Source organism: Gobius niger (genome assembly GCF_951799975.1).
Source record: "Gobius niger genome assembly, chromosome: 3".
Classification (NCBI taxonomy): domain Eukaryota; kingdom Metazoa; phylum Chordata; class Actinopteri; order Gobiiformes; family Gobiidae; genus Gobius; species Gobius niger.
The window spans coordinates 10,635,720-10,658,483 of NC_136854.1; the positions used below are offsets into that span (position 1 = coordinate 10,635,720).

At 41.4% G+C, this 22,764-nt stretch overlaps 1 protein-coding gene across 3 annotated transcripts in view; it reads right to left on the reverse strand.

Moving 5' to 3' along the window:
- Positions 1-13,016, reverse strand: part of radil (Ras association and DIL domains) — a 58,488-nt gene extending 45,472 nt beyond the window's left edge. For all 3 annotated transcript variants that reach the window (XM_079552613.1, XM_079552612.1, XM_079552611.1), the window contains exons 1-3: positions 12,594-13,016; positions 5,864-6,059; positions 3,112-3,616 (exon numbers count right to left, since the gene is read on the reverse strand). In XM_079552613.1, coding sequence (XP_079408739.1) covers positions 3,112-3,616; positions 5,864-5,947 — 589 coding nt within the window. In that variant the 5' untranslated portion in view covers positions 5,948-6,059; positions 12,594-13,016. The remainder of the gene's footprint in view (positions 1-3,111; positions 3,617-5,863; positions 6,060-12,593) is intronic.
- Between the last annotated feature and the right edge of the window lie 9,748 nt (positions 13,017-22,764).

Consider the following 22,764-nt stretch of genomic DNA (forward strand, 5'->3'; position numbering starts at 1 on the left):
AGGGAATATGGACATGCTGCATGTCATTTTCGGAGATTTGAATTGCTGAGTTAGTTTTAACCTCTGCAAATGTACTTTTGACTGGCACGCAAAATGCCGCTGCTAGCAGCAGCATGCTAATGCTAGCAGCAACTAATCAAGACTGGGACAGAAACTATGATTGGGCCACTTAAAATAGTTAAATCAAATAAAACTTGCATCTCCTGGAGTGGCCAATTGTTTTTATTTTAGTTTATGAAAGCTGTTATAAATAACTCATATACAGTAACTTATTTGTAATGCACAAGTTGCAATAATGATCACTATATGTGAGTTGTTTATATTAATGTAGACTAATATTAATGTAACCTCATATGTCAAAGGATATTTAGTGTAGGAAAGTCCTTTCCTTTACAGTTCATTAATAGATATAACTTATATAACCCAAGCTCCAAAAACATGCTGGTCAGGTTGACCCCCAGTGGCAGTGCGGCTCAGTTTCAGTGGCTCAGGACTAACATCTGAACACTATTTCGTTGTACGCTTGTACAATGACAAAGAAAGCACTTGCTTACTACTTACAATAATTGATATGTACATCTTGTTTGCAAGAAAAGACAAGACTTTATAGATCTCACACTGGAGAAAAGAAACCATTCACTTTTTTACTCACAGCAGCCACTTTTAAGAAAGTCTCTTGGTATTGGTTATTATTGGATATCAGCAGATGCTCAAACCCTCAGAATCGGAAATAAAATATGTAGATCGGTGAATTTCTAGTAAGTACACATGAATCCGCGGCTCAACATTTTTTATAGATTATCAATATATTAGGCGCAATTTTCAAACATAAAACTGCAACTACTATTTTGTGTGTTCCCAGAAAATCCTGTAAAACCTTTCAACTCCCCACATGGGCGTTCTCATTAACAGCAGAGAAACCTACAACCAAAAGGAAACTGGAACACAACCATTTAAGTGTTAGTGACAAAAGCAAAATAACTTATTAGTATTCCCAAAAGTATTCAGCACATGTATAGGAGGAACAGTCACTATACATAAGTCTCACTACAAACGCACTGATCGAGTGATAGGAAGGAGGATGTGAGGAGGAAGTGCAGGTTAACCAGGCCAATTCTTTCCACCATTCACTACATTGTAAATACATCTTTAAAACACTGGATCAGTGCATCTGTAGTGTCAAAAATAATCATCCAACACCACTTGCCAAAACATTTCCCAGTGGCAATGTGTGTGCAAATAACTCAACCACTTCCTCTAACTCAAGAAGCGAAAGTTCTGCTTCAAAAATACAGATACACTCAACGGCCTAGCGATAGAAAATAAAATCTGAGGGGCCCTGTTTGTCATCCAGGCCGCTGACTGATGGAACTGAAGAGAAGACGAGCATTGACTGGGCCGTGGTGTGGACCTCAGAAGTATCTCTTCAAAGTGCAATTCTTCTTTGGGGTTCATCACACACAGTGAGGCCCTGGTCCTGGTCTGCTGCTCTCTGCCACAGATCGATGAACTCTACTGCTCTGCGCGTACATTGCCAAAAGAATCCACTCACCCATAGCGCGCTGAGGTCGGCAACTTTCTGTAAAGAGTCGCTACAGACCTTCCAAATTTACGGTGGCCTTCAGGTATAATGCCGATAAAAGGCCGATATCTCCGGAAAGAGTCCTCCCCCAACCTCCTAGGTTTGTGTTTTATGTTGCAAACCTTTGCTTCTGACACATTTTATAGTTTAGAAGAATCATACACGACATACAAGACTTTAAACAAGACATTTGGAATAATCATCCAAAAAATATCGGCATCGGCCTTAGTAAGACCCATAACAGTCGACCTTTAGATTGGCTCAAGAAAAGTACGTTGAGAGAGTTTCATGAAATGGGTTGTCATGGCTGAGCAGCTGCTTCCAAACCATACATTTCCGAGTACAATATAAAGCGTTGGAAGCAGTGGTAAAACACGCCACCAGTGACTTCCAGAGCAGTGAAGACACGTTTCTGGAGAGATGGATCATGCGTGTCCATCTGACAATCTGATGGATGAGTCTGGGTTTGGCGGGTGAAAGGAAAACGGTATTTATATGATGGCATTTGAGCCAAGTGTAAAGTCTGGTGGAGGACATTGTGGGGTTGATTTTTTCAGGTGCTGGGCTGAAAGGAACTCTGAATGCTTCAGCACCAAGAGATTATGGACAATTCCATGCTCCCAACTTTGTGGGAACAGTTTGGAATGGCCACTTCCAAGTCCATAAAGACATGGATGAGAGAGTTTGATGTGGATGAACGAATGATCTCAACCCCCAAAAAAGGACCTTTGGGATGAGCGGAGGACTAAGAGCTAGGGCTTCTTGTCCAACATCAGTGTGCGACCTCACAAAATGTGCTTTTTCAAAAACATCCCCCATAAACATACTCCTAAACCTTGTGGACAGCAGAGTTAAAGCTGCTGTAGATGTATATTAAACCCATGGATAAGAAAGGGATGTGAATCAAGGCCATGAGTGAATACTTTTGGCAATAGGTCTTCTAAATGTGACTACTACAAGTATCATTCACAAAAGCTGAGCCTCTGTCCTGTCGTTGAGGATTCAGCTTTCACTCCATCAGTGTAATCAATGAAAGCGCTGCCCCTGCACTTCTACTGCTGTCTCTGTCACCACCACGTCCTAGGGCTGGGCAATTCGTCAAAATCGGAATCTCAATCTATAGTTAGTCTCAGTTATCGTCATGAGGCTTTTTAAGTCGATTCTGTGGCAGCAGCACCTGGTTTGGAGTATGGAGGAGAAGCAATGACACATTTAGTTTTGTTAAATGGTCCTGGAGTGGAAAGAATTGACTGAGGTTTATTTAAAACATCTGTCTTGTAGTAAAAGCTATAATCATGATCTTTTCATGTCATGTTGCCCAGCTCAATACATGCTGCTGTCAATAGAGCAGGAGTCTAAGAGGATCCATCCCACCCAGCCCCCAACATGATGATAAAATATAATCTATCACTACTATTCTTAGCATACTTTGGTCATAAATGAAGGTATTCCCCGCTCCCTGACAGGACCATTGCGAGTGTGTTGTATAAATGTGAAGAACAGAAGCCTGTGGGCTAGTGCCTGCTGACCTGCAGTGATGGTGTCCTTTTCTTTTGCGTTGAGCTCCTCCACCTCTGCTCTCCTGCGTAGCTCGAAGCGTCGGGCATGTCCCTCCCTGGGCTTCCATAGCTCCTGTAGCAGCAGCGGCTTCTCATTGTCCCCCAGCGCCCGTAAACATTCTGTCCTCCAGCAGACCCCGCCCACACCCCCGCCCACCTCCAGCCGCCCGATCACGTCGCACAGCACGTAGGAGTGCGCCGCGTCCTTGTTGAGGGAGTAGCGATCCAGGGCCTCTTTCACCAGCTCATGGGCGCTGGAGCGGGGCGTGGCCAGGACGCTCTTGTAGTTGGCCCCTGCACAGATCTCGTCCCCAAAGATCTTGAGCACACCGGGGGCGGAGCTCTGGGTGGACAGCTCCGCGGGGTCATCGGCCGGGCGCTCGGGGGGGTCCTCTGAGCGCCGGTCCCTGTCTCGAGTGTTGGTGCCCACCTCAGTGGGGACGCGGTCCCGGTAACTCAGGGTACGGTACAGCACCTGCAGCACCGAGCACAGAGAGTTTAAAGCTGGTGAGTTTTTGTTGTTGTAGAGTCAATTTATTTTTGCCACCTTACAGTTGGTTTATTGAGCGATAAAGATTGAAGTAGAATCTAATATGGGGGTGGTCTTTCATGCTTCACTTAAGCACCAATACACAATACAATACACTCATGTGAAATGTGCATACAATTGATTTGCTAGAACAACTCAAATGCGCATTAGGGATCGTGAGAGCTAGAAACTAGTTTGTATTAAAACAAAAAAATTCAGTTTCAACAGGAAAAATCAGGTACCACATCTTTTATTTATTGGTTTGTTTGGTCGGGACAGTGCATGTTAATGATGTTAATGAACATACATGGGTCTCATGCATGTAAACACGCCACACCGGATTGTAGCCTTGGGCTAATTTCCATCATCCCCCATGCGCACTCTCAAACACACTCACATTCATCCTGGCCAATTGTACATGTTTTTAATGGTAGGGGAAACCGGAGTACCCAGAGGAAACCTACGCAGACACGGGGAGAACATGCAAACTGCACACAGAAAGGCCCCGTCCCTGGTGGGAATCGAACCCGAACCTTCTAGCTGTGAAGCACGAGCGCTAACCGCTGCCCACGGCACGTTCTTTAATTTTTACATTACATTTTGCGGTGTGTAGCACCAGGAATTGTCTGTCTTATAAATACAGACATTACAAACTTAAATTGTTTAGCTAGCAACATGCTCACAAATACACGGTACCCTGCTAAACACAGTTTGGGGGTCATTTTTCAAAACAGGTGCTAAATAGTGAGAGATGGATCATGCGTGCGAGTGAAAATGCAGAAATGACTTGCTACATGACTCCTATTTGAGCGCAGAACAGCTAAGAACGAGTCTGGTGGATTGAAACACTTCTGTGCTATTTCTAATACGCAGCAAAATCCAGGAAAATATTTCAAAGATACAACCAAATTTAAACAGGATTACTCAAGCCTGCGTTAATGAAGGGCATACTATGTCAGTTTGTTTTGCTTTGTGTCACAAAGGCACACCATTGTAAACAGAGCCGTTTTTTCCTATAGGCAAACTATGCAAGTTGCATAGGGCCCCTGCAGCCACAAGGGCCCCACATCAAGTCAAACTACAAAGTTGTTTCCCTGATTAATTAACACATTGTTTTGGGCCTATTTGTCTCAAAGATGAGTTGAATCCACACGGTTCTCATGCACACAGTTACTAACAGTAACTCTGGTTCTCTGAATGTGCACAGTCTAAAGCGAGTTGGGGCGACTCACCGGCTGATTCTCAGTGGTCAGACAGAAATAAGCGTCAGTTGCAGGTTCCAGTTAGTTTTAAATCAGTGGTTCCCAAACTGTGGGTCAGGGACCAGAGGTGAGAGAATGGGACTATTTGCCATTTTAAAAAGTTGGGAACTAGACTAGTAGTCGTCCTAAATAGTGGTTCTCAGACAGAGGGACGGGGCCTGAATTAAGGTCATTATGTTCCACTTCTGCCCTGCACTGCTCAGTGAAACTCTTTTTGACCGTAAATGGATTCGATCTTTGTTGAATAACCATGGGATGCTACTGCAGGGCCCCCGTGTGGATTTTTGCTTAGGCCCCAGAAGGGCCAGCACCGGCTCTGATTGTAAAGGTTCAAAGCTCTAGAAAGTCTTGTTTTGCATGATATGTCCCCTTTAATAATACTTCATGTGACATAAAGACAACATTCTAAAGAGCCTATAGATCAGAATTGAGGCGGTGGCCATAAAATAATTCTATGATGTTGACTATTGTACAGTAGCTGTAAAAATGCATATGTTCAATCTGATAATAATAATTCAATAATAATAATCGGATAATATCTCTAATTACTAGGTGCCAAGTCTGTATGCATAAATTAAGCATAAATCAAGTTCCAATTACTTTCTCAAACTGGTCCCCAAAAGTAGTGGCAATATTGAAAAACATTAGCACCATATTGGCCACCGAAAAGATGAATATGGCAAGTTTGGAGAACTAATCCCTGTCAATTACTGATCTATAATAATATAATCCTGATGCAACCTATTGCCCCTTGAGCTTGTAGGTCTTTGTGAAGCATCCTCGCTCATATGAACCAGCAAACCGTCAGCGTTAACGCTCTGCTCTCAAAGTCACCCTGGGCGGGTCAGGGGGGCAGTGTCAGCGGCCTCCTGTACTTGATGGACTCCTGATGTGATTGTGCGGGACATAACAGCATTAGCCGCGGTTGTACCTGTGTGAAGGTCCTGCTCTGCCTCTTGAGGCGGCTCTTGGAAGGCAGGGACATGCTGGCCCCGGACGAAGAACCGTAGAACATGATGATGATGATGGTGGTGGTGTCGATGCCAAGATGGTCTCCTCCAAGTTGGACCAAGTTTTATATCAAAGGAGAACACGGCCGGAGTCACATCGTAGTGTCACCTTTCAAGCTGTACTGAGAAGAGAGAGGGAAACATCAATGTGAAACAAAAGTACTGCAGAGTTTTCAGAATCTATACTCTTGCTCTACTACATTTGAAAGAATAAAAGTATGACTAGTATAAAGTATAAAGTAAAAGTCGCCTGTCCCATTGCAGAACAGTAAATGGCAGTGTGTGGATGCACCTGCACTAGCACTCAGGACATGGAAGAATACAGTATATATATATAAGTTCTGTTGCATTAGCAGGGTACATTATTTAGGGCCCGACCGATATGCATTTTTGGGGTCCCAATATGAAGGGGGTTGGCTGATATATAAGCCGATATTTTAGGTAATTTTATTTGATGCAGTGTTTTACCTCTCAAATAGCCTAGTTAAAGGGACTATACAGAGTTTAAAAATGTTAAAACTATGTATTTTCCTCCCCCTACATGTTCCAGCCATGTCCTAATGTGTAGAATGAGCTCAGACCTGTTCACCACAACTGCCTCTAAAATCCTGTCACTCAAAAAGGTAGTAGTGAGTATAAAATGGCCAACTTGCATCTAGTCCATTCAAACATTTAGTACTATCTTAAAGGTTTCAATCATAGAAACATATCTAATAGAGGTCGATGCCGATGTGCACCACTGTTATGTTGTAAAATGTCTCGTCTATAATCCTGTGTATGATGCTTCAAAACGTGTCAGTGTTGTACTGCAACAGCAGGGGGCACTGTATGAGGGGCATAGACTTGTTTGAAAGACAAAATCAGCAGATTCCAAAAGTCTCTATCTTTAATTGGTTCTGTAGGAGGGCCCATTTTCTCTGACGGAGCATATCAGTATACCAAAGTATACTTTGTTTTGGCAGCATTATAATCCACAGAGTTTGACCACGTTGGTGAATTCTGGCACTGTTTTTAAAGCCGCAAAGTTCTTATTCACTGGCTATTTTAAAAGAAACTTAAAATGAAACTTTGTACTTTGAATACCTAGGTACTTTCTCTAGCCTACACCCTACAAAAGTATCAATCACAATTATATCTGGTGTGAAGAAACTTATAATGCTATTGCTAACTGGTGTAAGATATTTCTTTATTTACATGTGCACCTTATGGAGCTACAGTGTATATACATTTTATAGTGACTTTTCAACAAAACTACTCGTATTTGGCTTTGACTTTGACTTAACATTTCATTTCACAGCTCTCACTCTGCGGAAATAATATCAGGATATATATCGTATATCGACATTCAACCAAAATATATCGGGATATGACTTTAAGTCCATATCGCCCAGCCCTACCATTAAGTAGAGAGTGAATGCAAAATTCACTTCCAGGTGAAGCACTTGTCTGTGTTGACCCCTCGAAGCGTAGGGCTGGGACAATATAGTTTTGAAATATATTGCATTTGTCGCAAATACAAAGTATCAGTACTTCATCGAAGTATCGAGCACTTTTTGTTAAACCCACATTTTGCTGTGGTAATGCACTTTACAGTCAATCCGTTTCTGTTTTCAAAGGTTTCCCAATACTTACTTGTATCGTATCGGCCCCTAAATATCGTGATGCGTATTATATCGCAACTAAAGCAGCCATAGTTTTGAACATCTTCTTCTTCGTCTTTCGCGACAGTATGAGGGGCTGGGTGACCTCAGATCTAACCAATGAAAGCATAATGAATATATTAGAAACAATAAAAGCACAAATATAAATTCCTCTGTCACAGACGTAGCACAAAGATTAGCATGGGCTCTATATAAATTTGCGTTTGACGGGGGGTGGGGACTTCCTGAAGCTCAGCACAAGCCGCACTGCTAATGATACCGCTCGCGTCCCTAGAAGACGGGCCACGCTTCTCACCTCCGCCTGGGGTGAACCCTTTGACCTTTTGGTATAAGGACACCTCTTCAACAAATGACCGTAATCATATCAGAGCTCGCTTTGTGCGGCGCTACAGCTCCACCTGACCCGCTGTACTCTGACTGAATATTTGGAAGGAAGTTGTTCTGGTATGCTAGTTGACTGTGCAAAGCGCTGCCTGCCGGGATAACGTGACTATTTTAAATGCCCCTTAATCCATGGTAATCTGGCTACTTGGCCGTGGTTAACTCAATCCTGGAATCAACAAACCCCTCGTGTGTGCACATTTAGGGATAAAGGCAGCACAATGATCGGGGTCATTCCACAAAATCACTGCCTTTTCAACTTTCAACACTTTACAAATCAAACGGATGATTTCAATATGATGTGCTTTTTTGGATTACTTAAATCAGTATGTTAGGATTCGAGTTGTATATATATATATTTTTTTTAAATTTTATTTCTTCTATTAAAATTGTGATGAATAGTGTTGTCATAATTTCAAACTCGATACTAAGGAAAGTCTTGACACTTGATGCTGACTTTGAGCTTTGGATAACATGGATGTCCTATAGATACAGATGGCATCTCGTCATAGAAGAGGGCGTGGCTTCGCCGAGGGGGAAAATAGAATCTTTAGAGAAACACAATTTTCCACTCTTTTTAGCCATTTTCTGGTGGAATATGAACTTATTTATCACACATAAATAAAGTCAAATGTAACTCGGGCCCATATGGATATTTTCTCACAGCAGATTGTTCAGTAGAAGTGAAAAAACGGCAGTTGTAGCAAGCGCTAGCTAACCATTAGCATTAGCTCGATGCTAACATGTAGCATGAAGTTAGCATTCTCCGTTACTCATGTATTTATGGGCGGTTGAACCACTTTGCTCCTCCCCATGTCTTTGTTTCTTTATTTAGTAGAAACTATATTCATAATTCAGCATTTGTTACAGTAGTTTTTGAATAATTAGACAAAGTTTTGATTTTTTCCAAATTGTTTTCCCCCTTAACTGTTTTCAAAAATGACCATATATGGACGATTCCAGAGATGCCGTCTGTATCTATAGATATCTATAGATACAGACGGCATCTCGTCAGAGAAGGGGGCGTGGCTTCGCCGAGGGGGAAAATAGAATCTTTAGAGAAACAACATTTTTCACTCTTTTTAGCCATTTTCTGGTGGAATATGAACTTATTTATCACACATAAATAAAGTCAAGTCTAAATCGGGTCCATATGGATTACTCACAGCAGAGTGTTCAGTAGAAGTGAAAAAACAGCAGTTGTAGCTCGCGCTAGCTAGCCATTAGCATTAGCCCAATGCTAACATGAAGCATCAGGTTGGCATTCTCCGTTATTTATGTATTTATGGGCTGCTGAACCACTTTGCTCCTCTCCATGTCTTTGTATCTTTATTTATTAGAAAACTATATTCATATTTCAGCGTTTGTTAAAGTAGTTTTTGAATAATTGAAGAAAGTTTAGATTTTTCTCCAAATTGTTTTCCCCCTTAACTGTTTTCAAACATGACCATATATGGGCGATTCCAGAGATGCCGTCTGTATCTATACAGTGTGCATCTTTCTACAACCCTCATAGCTTTTATATTATCTATACATCATAGTAGAGATTTAAATAATGTTTATTGGACTGGGTTGATAGTAAGTAAGTAAGTAAGTAAGTAAGTAAGTGCTTTATTTATCATTGTACAATTATATAACGAAATTGCATTGAGGTGGTGTGTTAGTCCTGAGCCGCTGCGACTGAGCGCCCCGCCATTGTGGGCCGACCTGACCAGCATGTTTAAGGAGTTCGGGGAATCCGGAGCATTGCTTTTAGTGATCCTAAAGACGGTGCAGCGCCTCCTGGGTTTGTTCCTGTTTCAGAGCGTGGTGTCCTGCACTGGTCAGCTCCTCCGGCATGGTAGCACAGCGGTTAAGGCTTGCGCTTCACAGCTAGAAGGTCCCGGGTTTGATTCCCACCTGGACGGGGCCTTTTCTGTTCTACCTGTGTCTACGTAGGTTTCCTCTGGGTACTCTGGTTTCCCCCACCACTAAAAACATGTACAATAGGCCAGGGTGAATGATATGTGCGCGTGAATGATTGATGGTGGTCAGAGTGCCCGTTGGCGCAGATATCAGTTTCTGTCAGTCTCCCCCAGGGAAACTGAAGTGAAGGCACTATACAAATAAAGTCCTTTCCTTTCCTCCTCCCTCTTGCGCACCATCCTCAGCTCATCTTCATCTTTGTCCTCCTCTTACTCCCCCCGCCCTGATGCCATCCTTCACCTGAGGGTCACCTGTGAAACTCTGTCTTACAGTTGAGCCAGGAGTCAGAGTTGAGGGCAGTTCACTTCCATCTTCAAATTCCTCTAGGAAAGTAATAGGAAAGTATAGTGTACTGTCATCAAAAGAATGATTGGTGGCTTTAAGATAGAGATACAGCTGACTGTGGACCTCTGCTGATCTCCCTCCTGTACTGCTCACTGCACTCTTCCTTACATTGAATGGAACGCACTACATTGTTCTGTTTGACCTTGAGTGTCTGGTCTTTAGGATGTACACATTTTCGCCTGACTTGAAATAAACTGTGAAATAAACTCAACCCAGTCCAGAACCTACACAAACATATCTAATTGTGTGCATTTTTCAGTCATCTTAACCAGGTCTAATTTTGTTTTCACACCAAATACCATCACATAAAATATTTGACCTCCCAAGTACTATCTCATCATACATTCAGTGAAATCGGGAATAATACACCTAAATTTGGACTAAATTATGCTAAGCTGTGCCTCATCTAGCTCATCTATTAGTAATTTAATTTTCATTAATTGTATCCAAATAAGGATTTAGGTTTTGGACCAAAACAAAGCTGAAATTTAACTAAACTACAAACTAGAATTTAGCACTGTATACTGTTGCTTCTCATGATTTTAATGTCACCTAATATTGCGATAACAATAATTTGGTGACATGTTGTACAGCCCAAACATAATCTTACTTAATACTAATATTTTCCGTAAAGGTTTTAATCATAAGGACTTAAACCTGGTCTTTACTGGATGTAAATCAGGACTACAATTGGTCTAAACCAGGATTGAAGGACAAACAGGACTATGGGGCCTCTGCAACAGCAACTACAACTGGCTCAGCACCTTCCCTACTTACCCATGGCTCCTCAATTCAAAGGTAAATAAATTTAATTTCTCAAAATTTCATCCTTTTTTAAAGTATTTTTGACAGTCTGATGAATAACTACTAATGATTGTAGTTTCAATGTAAAGAAATGTTCTATGGTGAGAAGTAAAATCACACAATATTGTGGTTTTCATTTAGTGTAAACTAGGACTAAACTATGGGGCTAAACTAGGGCTGCCAATTTTTTGGGATATTTGCCCATTTCAACACGGTAAGCTACAGCGCATTAACCTGGGAAAGAAATATTAATAATTGGTTTCAAATGTTAAAGCAGTACTAAGTAACTCTTGCCCCTAGAGGCCATATGCGCCACTGCAGGTGTCGTAGCAAGTTACGATTTTTTAACTTATTAATTGTCCGTGAGAGTAAATACTTTACGTTGACAGAAAAGGCAAAGGGACAGAGGGATATTGTTCATCCAATTACACAATGGAAATATTTTTGTTCACTCAAATTTGGCTGTAAATACTGTTTAAAGTGGCGCTAGCCCGTAGTTAGCTTTGCCCGCTAGCCTATTGGCTTCTTCTTCGTGATTCTATTAGTGCGTATTGGTGGCTCTGACCCGGTGACAGTCAAGTTGCAATTGTGGTTTTCTGGCCAGAGACGCCAGGGGGAGATGAAAGACCCCCAATTATCCCATTAACACTTGTATTACCCCCAGGCGTAAAGGATTTATTAAGGTAAACAAGTTACTTAGTATTGCTTTAAAATGCCTTTCATTTAAATATGAAAGTTTGGGCAAAACAATTCCCATAAAACAGAACTTTTTTTCACGTTTTTTTTTTTTTTTTTAAGTTATTGTGAGGGTTTTTTTTTTGGCCATGTTTGCAAAAAAGTCCGATGAAAGACCTCAGCGATTTGCGATATATTGTAGCGTTTTGCGATTCCATCGAATATTGCGATTGTTTTGGCGATTCTACATAATGCATCCTCAGACTAAACCGGGACTCAAAAGCAGATTGAAACCAGGAAAAGTGAAATAACAATAATCAAACCAGAGGCAGAGGGATTACAACAGGTCTGACTGAACCGGGTTCGAAGTGGGACTATCCCTGTTTATGTCTTCAGGCTCGCGCGGTCGTCCGTAGCAACCGCCGTAGCAACAAAAGACGGCCGAACATTCTCAAGAAATTAATCCGCGCGGGCAGCACCGTTAGCTAACAAGACTCGCTGGCAAATTCTCATTGTAAACAAAAACACAATTCATTTTTCTTTTCCCTTCTTTTCTACGTATCCACGCACAAAAAAAAATACAAAAAAAATACAAAAAATAAACGACCTAAAAACGCCACGGCTGTCATGTCAATTCCACGCTGCGGTCCGTCAACCTGTGAATGCGAGGTGTTAGCCGCTGCTGCTAGTGGGAGGAAAGTTGAATTCCAGAAGTGGCAAGCCCAGTCCCGAGGGGCTCGTGCAGGTCTATATGTGTGTGTGTGTGTGTGTGTGTGTGTGTGCGTGTGTGTGTGAGAGAAAGAGTGTGTGTCGAACTCACGCTGCCTGCACTGCGCTGCTCCATAATGCTGCCGCTGCTGCTGATGGGGAATCCTCTCTCCGCTCTCCCATATGCCCGGTAGAGAAGGCACGCCGAAAAAAGAAAAAAAAAGAAAAAGAAATCTCCGGTACCGAGGGGGAAACACCCAGCTGCTGCCGTTTCGTACCGTGCAGAAGCCTGACCCACATCCCTAATAAAAACAGCCCGTTAACTTGGACCGAAGCCAGCCACCAGACAGCTCTGGTTTCCCGTAGCGCTGCCGTGTCGTGCCGTGCCTGTGCCCCTCAGCGCTGCCTACACCGCCTTCGGGCACACACAACCACCGCATTCCCACAGACACAGCAGCGGCGGCGGAGTGGTGGTGGTGGTGGTGGAGGAGGAGGTGGAGGAGTCGGGTATAGCGATGGCGCTGTACTGGCTGCTGCTGCTTTACCTTCAAGGGGAGGAGGGGAGGAGGGGGGGAGTTAGGATGAGGAGGCGCACCTGCTGCTGCCTGCCACACGGGGGGAATGCGGGGAAATGTCGCCGACTGCTGGACACAGGGGGTAAAGCAACAATATTCTGCCTTGTCCGCTTCAGCATTAACCTCTTAACTCCCGCCTGAACCGAGAGGATCTTTTTCCTCACGTCATTACATTTTTTTCCCATCATTTTTTTGTCGGTTATTCAACTCACTTTTGTATTTTTTGTCAATTTTATGTCATTTTTTGTCACATTTTTGTCATTTTTTGTCACATTTTGTCACATTTTTGTCATTTTTTTGTCACATTTTTGTCATTTTTTTGTCACATTTTTGTCATTTTTTGGTCATATTTTTGTCATTTTTTGGTCATATTTTTATCACATTTTTGTCATTCTTTTGTCACATTTTAGTCATTTTTTGTCATATTTTTGTCATTTTTTGGTCAAATTTTTATCACATTTTTGTCACATTTTTCGTTAATTTCTTGTGACATTTTTGTGACATTTTTGCCACTTTTTCATCAATTTTTCGTCACTTTTTTGTAATTTTTGGTAATTTTTTGGTCAAATTTTTATCACCAAATTTTGTCATTTTTTGTCACATTTTTGTCATTTTATTGTAGCATTTTTGTCATTTTTTTGGTCACATTTTTGTCATTTTTTGGTCATATTTTTGTCATTTTTTTGGTCCAATTTTTATCACATTTTTGTCACTTTTTTGTCATTTTTATGTCACATTTTTGTCACATTTTTCGTCAATTTCTTGTGACATTTTTGTGACATTTTTGCCACTTTTTCATCAATTTTTCGTCACTTTTTTGTCAATGTTTTCTCACTTTTTTGTCCCATTTCCATCATTGTTTTCATCTCAGCTTTTTCCCAGAAGCTTTTGGACTGGGGTAAAGCCATACTGGAGAAAATGTGCTCGGTTCAGGTTAAGGGGTTAATGTGGCCTGATTTAATCATTTTATTACACTTTGTTGTCGTCTAATTAAAGAAGAAATGTGCATGAGAGGTTTGACTATCAATTTGTGCGGAATACAGCATATATTTAAAGGTACACTGCGTAACATTTTGGACTATGTTGCCAGCAAAACAAAACATGCTCCTAATGACCAGCTCGACACAGAAAATGCTATTACTGCACTGGGTAATCAAAGAATGGATTTAGATGAGAAACTAACCTGTTTAAATCTCAAATTCTACTGATTTTAGTCACATCTCCATGGAAACGAGCTGGAGACGTACCCACTCCCGGTAAAATGTACAGTGATATTTTAGGAGCGGTGAGCCTCATAAATGTTTGTTTGTACATCGTGAAAATATCTGTCCCATAATAAATGCTTGTATTTCAATTTTATTTATTGGGTAAAATTCTACGCGGTGTGGCTTTAAGATTTGGTGGGAGAAAATAATCATTTAAAGGCCCTAAAACTGTTTTTTGTTTTCTGACAGCCAGTACAATCTTTTTCATTCTCCTTCAGTATATCGTAGACTCACCAAATTGTGGAAACAAATACTGTGCATCTAATTATAAAGCATTTGCATCAAATTTATTAACATACAGGGTTTAAACTCCAAACTATTGAGCGCGCCTGAATATAAGCCCCGCCTACAAAATTGAGCAAAACAGCGGTCCACACTGTTCTAAGCACATTGGTAGCGCCATCAGCATAACTGGAAATACAGGACTTTTCTCTTCGTGCCCTGTTACACATTTCAAGAAAACAGTGGCCCCTGGTACATTTACTTTGATAAAGTGTTATTATATTATATTTTAAACCTGGGTGTCAAAACAAAGCGCTGCCCGCACAGCGACTCCTCCTCGGCCCCCATGAGTTTGCCGTTGTTAGATGCTGCTCTGAGCTGGGCCCGTGGTATCGCTCCAGGCTTTTGATGAATTTAGCCCGCCATTCGCTTGATAATATTTCAGCGGTGAGAGAATTAAACACATTTATTTACTGCCTGAAGCCACGTTACAGCGCGGGAGGGAATCCTGCTGCCCCCACCCCGGTGTGCAGTAAACACCGCAGACAGAGCCAGAGGGAGGCAGATAGGGTTTGCACCTGTCTGTGTTATTGTGGGGTGCGACCACCGTGTCCATCGTCTCCATCGTCTCCACAGCTTCAGATTCGGAGCTGTTATTGTGTCTTTCTCATGGCGAAGTTCTTTCATCAGAAATAGACAAGTGTTTTTGGACCCACTCGTATTAAACGTAGGTGCATTGTTGTTGATAACATGACACTATATTCAGTATGACCATAAAAATCTATAAACCAGCCGCTTCGTTATATAACTGCAAGGTGTGTGTGTGGGAAAAAAAAGTAGCGGCTTATAGTCCGGAAAAAAATAAGTGAATTTTTCCAGCAATTCTGTGACAGTGACCCTAAAAATCGAACCCGTATTTTGTGCGTAATGTGCTTAGAAACTCATCCCTGGGAAGAACTAGGATGTTAGAAATGTGTTACAAAAGTTAAGAATGAGTTTGGAGCTCCACTGACAACTTCAATTGCTCATTCCCTCTGTCATTCTTTTCATTCGTGCACTGCACAACTCTGGCATTTTTAAAAGAAAACCATAACAAGTTCCGTTTGCTGTTTGCCAGAAGCCACATGGAGGCCACATGGTGACTCAAAAATGTCTTGTTCTAGCCACTCTGCCAGATTTGTGCAGTGTACGACTAATAGTTGTTCTGTGGACAGTTTCCCCCACCTGAGCTGTAGCTCTCTGCAGTTCAACCATGGTCATCATAGGCTTCTTGGTAACAGCTGTGGTCAGTGCTGTCCTTGTTCTGTCAGTAAGTTTAGGAGCACGGCCGGGTCTTGGCAGGTTTGCAGTGATACCAGACTCTTTCCATTCCTGGATGGTGTATTTAACCGTACTTTGAGAGATGTTCAAAACTTTGGAAATCTTTTTATAACCTAGCCCAGCTTTATACTTCTCAATAACTTTATCCCGGACCTGTCTGGTGTGTTCTTGGACTTCATGATGCTGTCTGCTCCCCAATAGTCTCTTAACTCATTGACTTGAAATCCGAAACTTGACTGCCAATGACGTCTATAGACGTCAATTAGGTTTTTCAATGGGAACAGCTGCAGCAAAGCCTTGAGCATGTCTGGTGTTAAAATCTTAGCTTTGCTGCCTAATGCTGCCACCTAGTGACTCAATAAAAGAACTACAATTTATTTTATTGAGTCACTAGGTGGCAGCATTGCTCTTTCGTTTTCTCAAACAAACAAACAAACAAAGTCTTTTTTAGATGAAAGAAGAGAGTCTAATCTTTCTTTTGGTGGGTTTCGTGTTGACATTGACAAAGACCGATTTTTCTGTGGGTCTTGAAAAAACAGTCAAAATCCTGAAAAACCTCTGGCAGTGGGGAGCTCTCTGGCTGGCAGTCAATCAAAGAGCAGCTGTATTTGAAGTGACAATGAAGACAACATTTAACACTGGTTCAATCCAGCATAGACTCTGATTGAGGTAGTGTAGACAGTGTAGTGTAGTGTAGTAAAGTCAGCTGGAATATTGCATTTCCACATTGAATAATTTCAAGTTTGTTGCTCTTTGCTCTCCTCAGCTGGTGGTATCGATCCAATACTTGATGCTTGTATCGGTGAATCCCTAAATTCCAAATTCAATAAAGCAACTGCAAAAAAAAAAAGTACCACATGAGGCAATGAGTGGAGTCAGGACAAACGTGCGTGGAAAGGCTTATTTATTCCAATGAAATAAAGAATCGATAAATGTACTGTATTGGCTTATCACAGCACAAAGCACCACAGGCACCAGACTTCAGAAGGAAAGCGAAAATATATGAGGTTAATAATACTCTTCGTAGAATATGTAGCATATAGAAAAGATGGACATATAGAGAGAAACCTAGCTCCAGCTAATAGGAAAACTCTGTGTTAAAAATATCCTCTTAGTCACGCCGTCGATATAGATATAAATAAACAAAACGGCATAATAGGAATAATAATATAAATAGTAATAATAATAATACAGAAATGTCAGGATTTTACACTCATACACGCACATGTATCAGTTCATGTCACTCGGTAAAACAAATCGGATTATCTGGTGTCACAATAATAGTAACACAAATGGGATCGTGGAATCATCTTAAATACTTTAAAAACAACAAACATATAATACAAAACAAGTGCATTGCAAATCAATCTATTTTTGTAACCATACATTTCTTGGAGTTACTAGAAGACATTTTATTCACATTAGCTGAAGGTCTTTCCTATTATGGCAAACATTTCTCACTACTCAATATGACTTGATATAAGAAATACATTGAAAACCCTAATCAAAGGCACACTGCGGAACATTTCAGGTTAAGGAGAAAGCTGAAGTGTTGCAAAACTGAAACAAATGTGTCACCGGGTTGTGGAAGGAAAGTGGCCCAATGCATTTCAATCTCGAGTTTGGTGCTATTTTAATGTTTATTTAGTGTTAGCCGTTAGCTTTAAGACAAAAACACATACAGTGATGAGCAGGAAGCGAATATATTTTTTGTAGGTGTGTTCTGCCATCAACCTATCACAAATCATGAATGTGAAACGTCATACATATATCAACCAATCAGCTTAACCCTGACCCTGCCCTAGCCACTAAGCTTAAGGAGAGTGGGCTGGTGCCTAATCTTAATACATCTCTGATTGGATGAGAATTCCAGTGAATTTTTTGCTCCTGACGCGATGATTCTAACATACCGTATTTGCCCGACTATAAGTCGCTCCGGAGTAATCAAGCGTTTCCAATGACATCACGCATAGTTCCGGCGACCATTTTGAATACCAAAGTACTACAACATGTAACAATATCTCTACTGAGGATGAAAATGAAAGACAACTGATTGACAGTGGCATTTTTTATGTACTCGTAATGATTGCAGATAGGAAAAAGTAGATAACAGTAAAAACACGCCCCCAGAGAGCGCACGTTAATGTGATACAACCAGCAAATGTGGCGTTGCGTCGCAGTCAGTTGAGCTACAGCAGGGTTTACTAAAGGTCTGCTTCACTCCTCAGACTAAATGAACACATCAAAAAGGAATCAGAAAACCTTTCTCTGTGATTTTTACAGTTTGTCAACAGAGTCTCAGTCTGAGTCAGTGTTTAAGCTACTCAAGACATTAGCATGCTACCGGTTAGCAACTGTCAACAATCAGCTGTCAATGGCTTCAACACGATAAACAGCAAGTAAGTAAGTAATTTTTCCACTGTTTTTAGAAAACATGAAAAAAATAAGTCTTTTTAGGCAACACATTGGAGTTCTCTTATTGCCGTTGTAAAATACCAAAATGCCTTGGGCAATTATGCTATGTTGCTAACGATGTGTTTCTCACATCTGTGAACACTGAGGAAATACTACAGTAACAGCTCAGCTCTGACCTCTGTCACATGTCGTATCCTGTGGTTCAGGGCTTTCTCTTGGAGAGGCCAGAGCTGAGCTGTTGTAGCTAAATGCTAACCGGTAGCATGCTAGCGTCTTAAACACTGACTCACTGGTTTCTTCACATAAACGTGCGTCTCTGGGGCCGTGTTTTTACTGTTATCTTCTTGAGCAATAATTACGAGTAAATAAAAATGCCACTGTCAGTCACTTGTCTTTCATTTATGTCCTGAGTAGAGATATAGCTATTGTTGTAGTACTGCATAATTCTACTTCGGAATTCAAAATGGCCACCATAACAACAAACGTCTGAAAAGCATGTATAAGATGCACCAGCCAAAATATGCGTAATGAAGAAGAAAAACAACAGGCTGAATAGGCAAACTCGTACCTCTAGCTGTGGCCTTTAGCCCGTGATTAGCTTTGTTTTGTTTACTTCTTTGTGGTTTCTGCTGCTCGATTAGCCTGCAGTGCCCTCTAGTGGCATGTGAAAGTATATATTTGAATAATAAAAAATGTAAAAAAGCATATCATTAGTCACTCCGGAGTATAAGACGCACCCCCTGCCAAACTATGAAAAAAAGTGCGACGTATAGTCTGGAAAATGTAATGGTATGGTAATCAGGGTTTATACAGGCAGAAGCAAGCCGAATTTAATGCTTTAAAAAAAAAATTGATGTCAGTGTGTATCTAACTTGATTGATTTTGGGAAAATTAAATACTTTTTAATGCCCCGCGGAAACCCTGATGATGTGAGTGTTAGTAACTGCTATGTAATCTGGAGCTATTAATTTATTTAGCCAAGACGCTGCACTAACTTAAAGGGAAATAATGGGACTGGAAGAGCAGCGCCTCAAGCCCATAATTACATTTTCATTTTATTGATTAAAATGTTTCGCAGTGTGGCTTTAGACTAAGACAAATCAAATCTCTTTCACAATATTGCACATGTAGCATATAGTGGCAGTGATGGGCACAAGTGTAAACATACTGTAAGTGCAAAATAAACACACAATTTGGCCATTTTAAAAAAGGGAACTCACTCGGCTGTAGGGCTGGGTACCGTTACTTTTAGTCCAATGCCAGTACTTGAACGATACTTGGTTTTCGATACGTTTGTTGATGCCTATACAGTACTACAATATTTGATATTGAGAACCAGAAAACAGAACAATAATGTGTGGAGGATCTGCAAATTCAAGTCGTGGCAAAAAATGTGAAAATAATTGTGTTAAAATTCTCCAAAAAATGGGAGGCAAATTGGGAAGGAAATAGGGAAAAGATTAGTAATAAAAATAGGCAAAATTAGGAAAAAAGTGAGGCAAAAATAAGAAAAACGTGAAAAAAAAAGGGGGGGCAAACGTTCAGAAAAAATGTCGGGGGAAAATCACTTATTTGAACTGAAACAACCAAATCACTTCCTTTAATGCTGTTCATGGACCAACATGGGGTACCTGCATTTGATGCTTTTATTTTTTTCAATACCAGAAGTACCTGAACTTTTTCCCGATACCACACTGGTATGGTTTAACGGTACGCAGTCCTACTCGGCTGTGAGTTTGTGTCTCATGCGCGATGCTCTGTACAAAACGTCCTCCTCACAGTGTCCTGGCACTGAATGACAATAGTAATGTTGGTTTGGCAGCACTGTGCAACGTTTCTCCTTCAGTCCTTTCCGTGTGATTGAATGATGCAACCTTTTCTAATGCTCTTGTGAGGAAATAAGTCGACCTAAGTTCATTTGTGCTGACGCAGAAGATTTGAAACTTTCACGAGTTTTTGTTTCATTCGGACTAACCCTAATAATTCCTAATTTCCGAAATATGTGTAAGGTCTTTGTGCGTTCGCAGCAAGCCTCAAGTGTGAACTGCCGAAGTCGGGACTTGTTTGGGACAGGTGTGAATGAGCCAGAACTGTAAAGATATGTGCGTGAGGGGAATCAAAGTCTAAAAGCTTCTTAATTGTCCACATTGGGTCATGCTGTAAGGCCTTAATAGCTTAATCGCAACATTTGCTAATGCTAACACGGCAGCTAGTGCTAACGTCCACAGCAGCTTATAAATACAAGGGTCTGGGCCTGTGAAAACATCATCATTGTGAAGAAACACTTTGCAGTGCAAACATGTCGCATTTAGAGTAGAAGAGTCGTCAGAGTTGAAGTTGAATTTTTTCTTGCAACTCCTGGACTGGTTAATCACTTTCCCTCTATAAGTTTAGGTACTACTGGTTTATTAGACTGGTTCTTGTTTATTTTTCTTTCTTACTAAAACATAAAAATCTGATGATCACAGACAGTAACTAATGAATAGATTAGTCAATTTGTTTTATTAGTAAGTTTCATTTTTAGTAATATTTGTTTATCTCATTTCTTGGGAATGATTCTCACCTATGGAAACTCTGAGCTGCCTGTGTGACTGAAACATTTTTGACTGAGCCTTCTCGTTCGAACGTAATACGTTTTGACGTCTTGCAAAGTTGTTTGAACGGCTTCTTGTTTGTAGGCTAAATGCTAAAAACATGACCTTTTCCCCATAATACCACAAGGTATAGGCATGCCCAATAATTGACAACATGCTATGTCAGCATGGTGGCGCAGTGGTTCGCGCTTATGCCTCACAGCTCAAAGGCCTTTCTGTGTGGAGTTTGCATGTTCTCCCCGTGTCTGCGTAGGCGAGTGGTAAAAACATGTGCAAAAGGTTAATCCTCCAGCCTGGTGTTTCTGACCATCACCATGCTCGGCGACCCATCTCCATGATGTGAAGCCAGGCTGGCAGCTCACTGCTCCTACAGTTCGCCCAGCGACATTGAGGATGGGTCAAATGCAGAGAGTTCATTCAGAGATTCATTTTGAAATATTCTCATCATTCATCCCAATGACTTTGGCAAAACGAGTTGTCATCTACGTTTGAACGAGTTGGCGATTTGCTCTAACAACTTGGTATTACCTGTACTTTCGAGACAGCGAGAAAGTGCAGTCAAAAATGTTTCAGTTACACTAGCAGCAGTGAGTTGCTGTTCTCTCCTGACAGACCAGAGCCACAGAAAAAAGGTGCTTTAAAAAGTGCTTTACACTCTCTAACCACGAGTTGTTCTTCCCGATCTCGTTTGTACAGTCATTTTTGTTTCTTCCCTGAGTCTTTCTGAGCTGAACAAGGTCTTGAGGGCTTTCTGTGTCAGATACCGACCAAAAATTTGACGGTACCTCCGCCATGATACTGCTGATAACCGCTGCAAGCCTGTCAACAGAACCGCGAGGAGCGGCAGGTCTGGGGCCGCCCCTTTTGACAACGATTGGCCAAAGAACAGACGCTTAAACCAATCACATGATTAAGAAGACACGTGATGCGGACATGAATTAGAGAAAAAGAGGACCCTCAAAATACGGAACAATGGCGCCCCTTGGTGTCCCTTGACAATAACGGATTTTTACTTGAAAGTCGGTTGTGCCTCGGACCACCTTTTTCCTCTTCAAAAGCCGTCCCTTATTGGTTTAATACAAGGCGCGCCTACAATTTTAAAAATACGGGACGATTCCGCATTTCAAGGGATGGTCGGCAACCCTAGCTGTGGACGTTAGCACTAGCCACATTAGCTTTAGCGAATGTGTTGCGATTATGGAATCAGGACTACTACAGAGATGGTATGGTCTCATAGCATGACCCCATATGACAAATAAAGACGCTTTTTGTGATTCCCCTCATGCAAACATTTCTACAGTTCTGGCTCATCTACAATGACGTAAGACGGACGCCTGTCCCAACGTCCGGCCGTTCACACTTGCTTGAGGGCAGCCACGCATGTGCAAAGTGGCCTGACACGTATTTCGGAAATGGCCAATTGTAGAGATATCAACCATAAACCAGGCCAAAAAGCATTTGCAGGATGACGCTTAAAAAGACAAACCTGCCTTAGAATTTACCATTTCAAAGCAGTTCAGGCCACCGTTAAAATCCAGTACACAAAATATTCAACGCACCAAATACCTCACGTTACAGTAAATACATTTCAGCTAAGTTTCCAAGGCCTTCACTTGTAAACATAGACTTTGGATCCATAGGGCCCGTAGCCGTAAGGGTTCCTGAGATGACTTCAGAGTCGGGGGCGTGGGGGGGAGGGGGGGTGTTTTAAGCCAAACCAAAAGGTAAATGATAAGAATAAATTGGTTTGTCCAGCGGTAGTGGTGTGCTGTCGTCTGTGGCAGTAGTCAATGGCAGTGCTGGATCGCGTTATTCCTTTGCAAAGGCAATGGTTTCCCAACAGCGAGAAAACAGGAGAGAATACTTAACATACACTTGGAATCAGCAGGGAT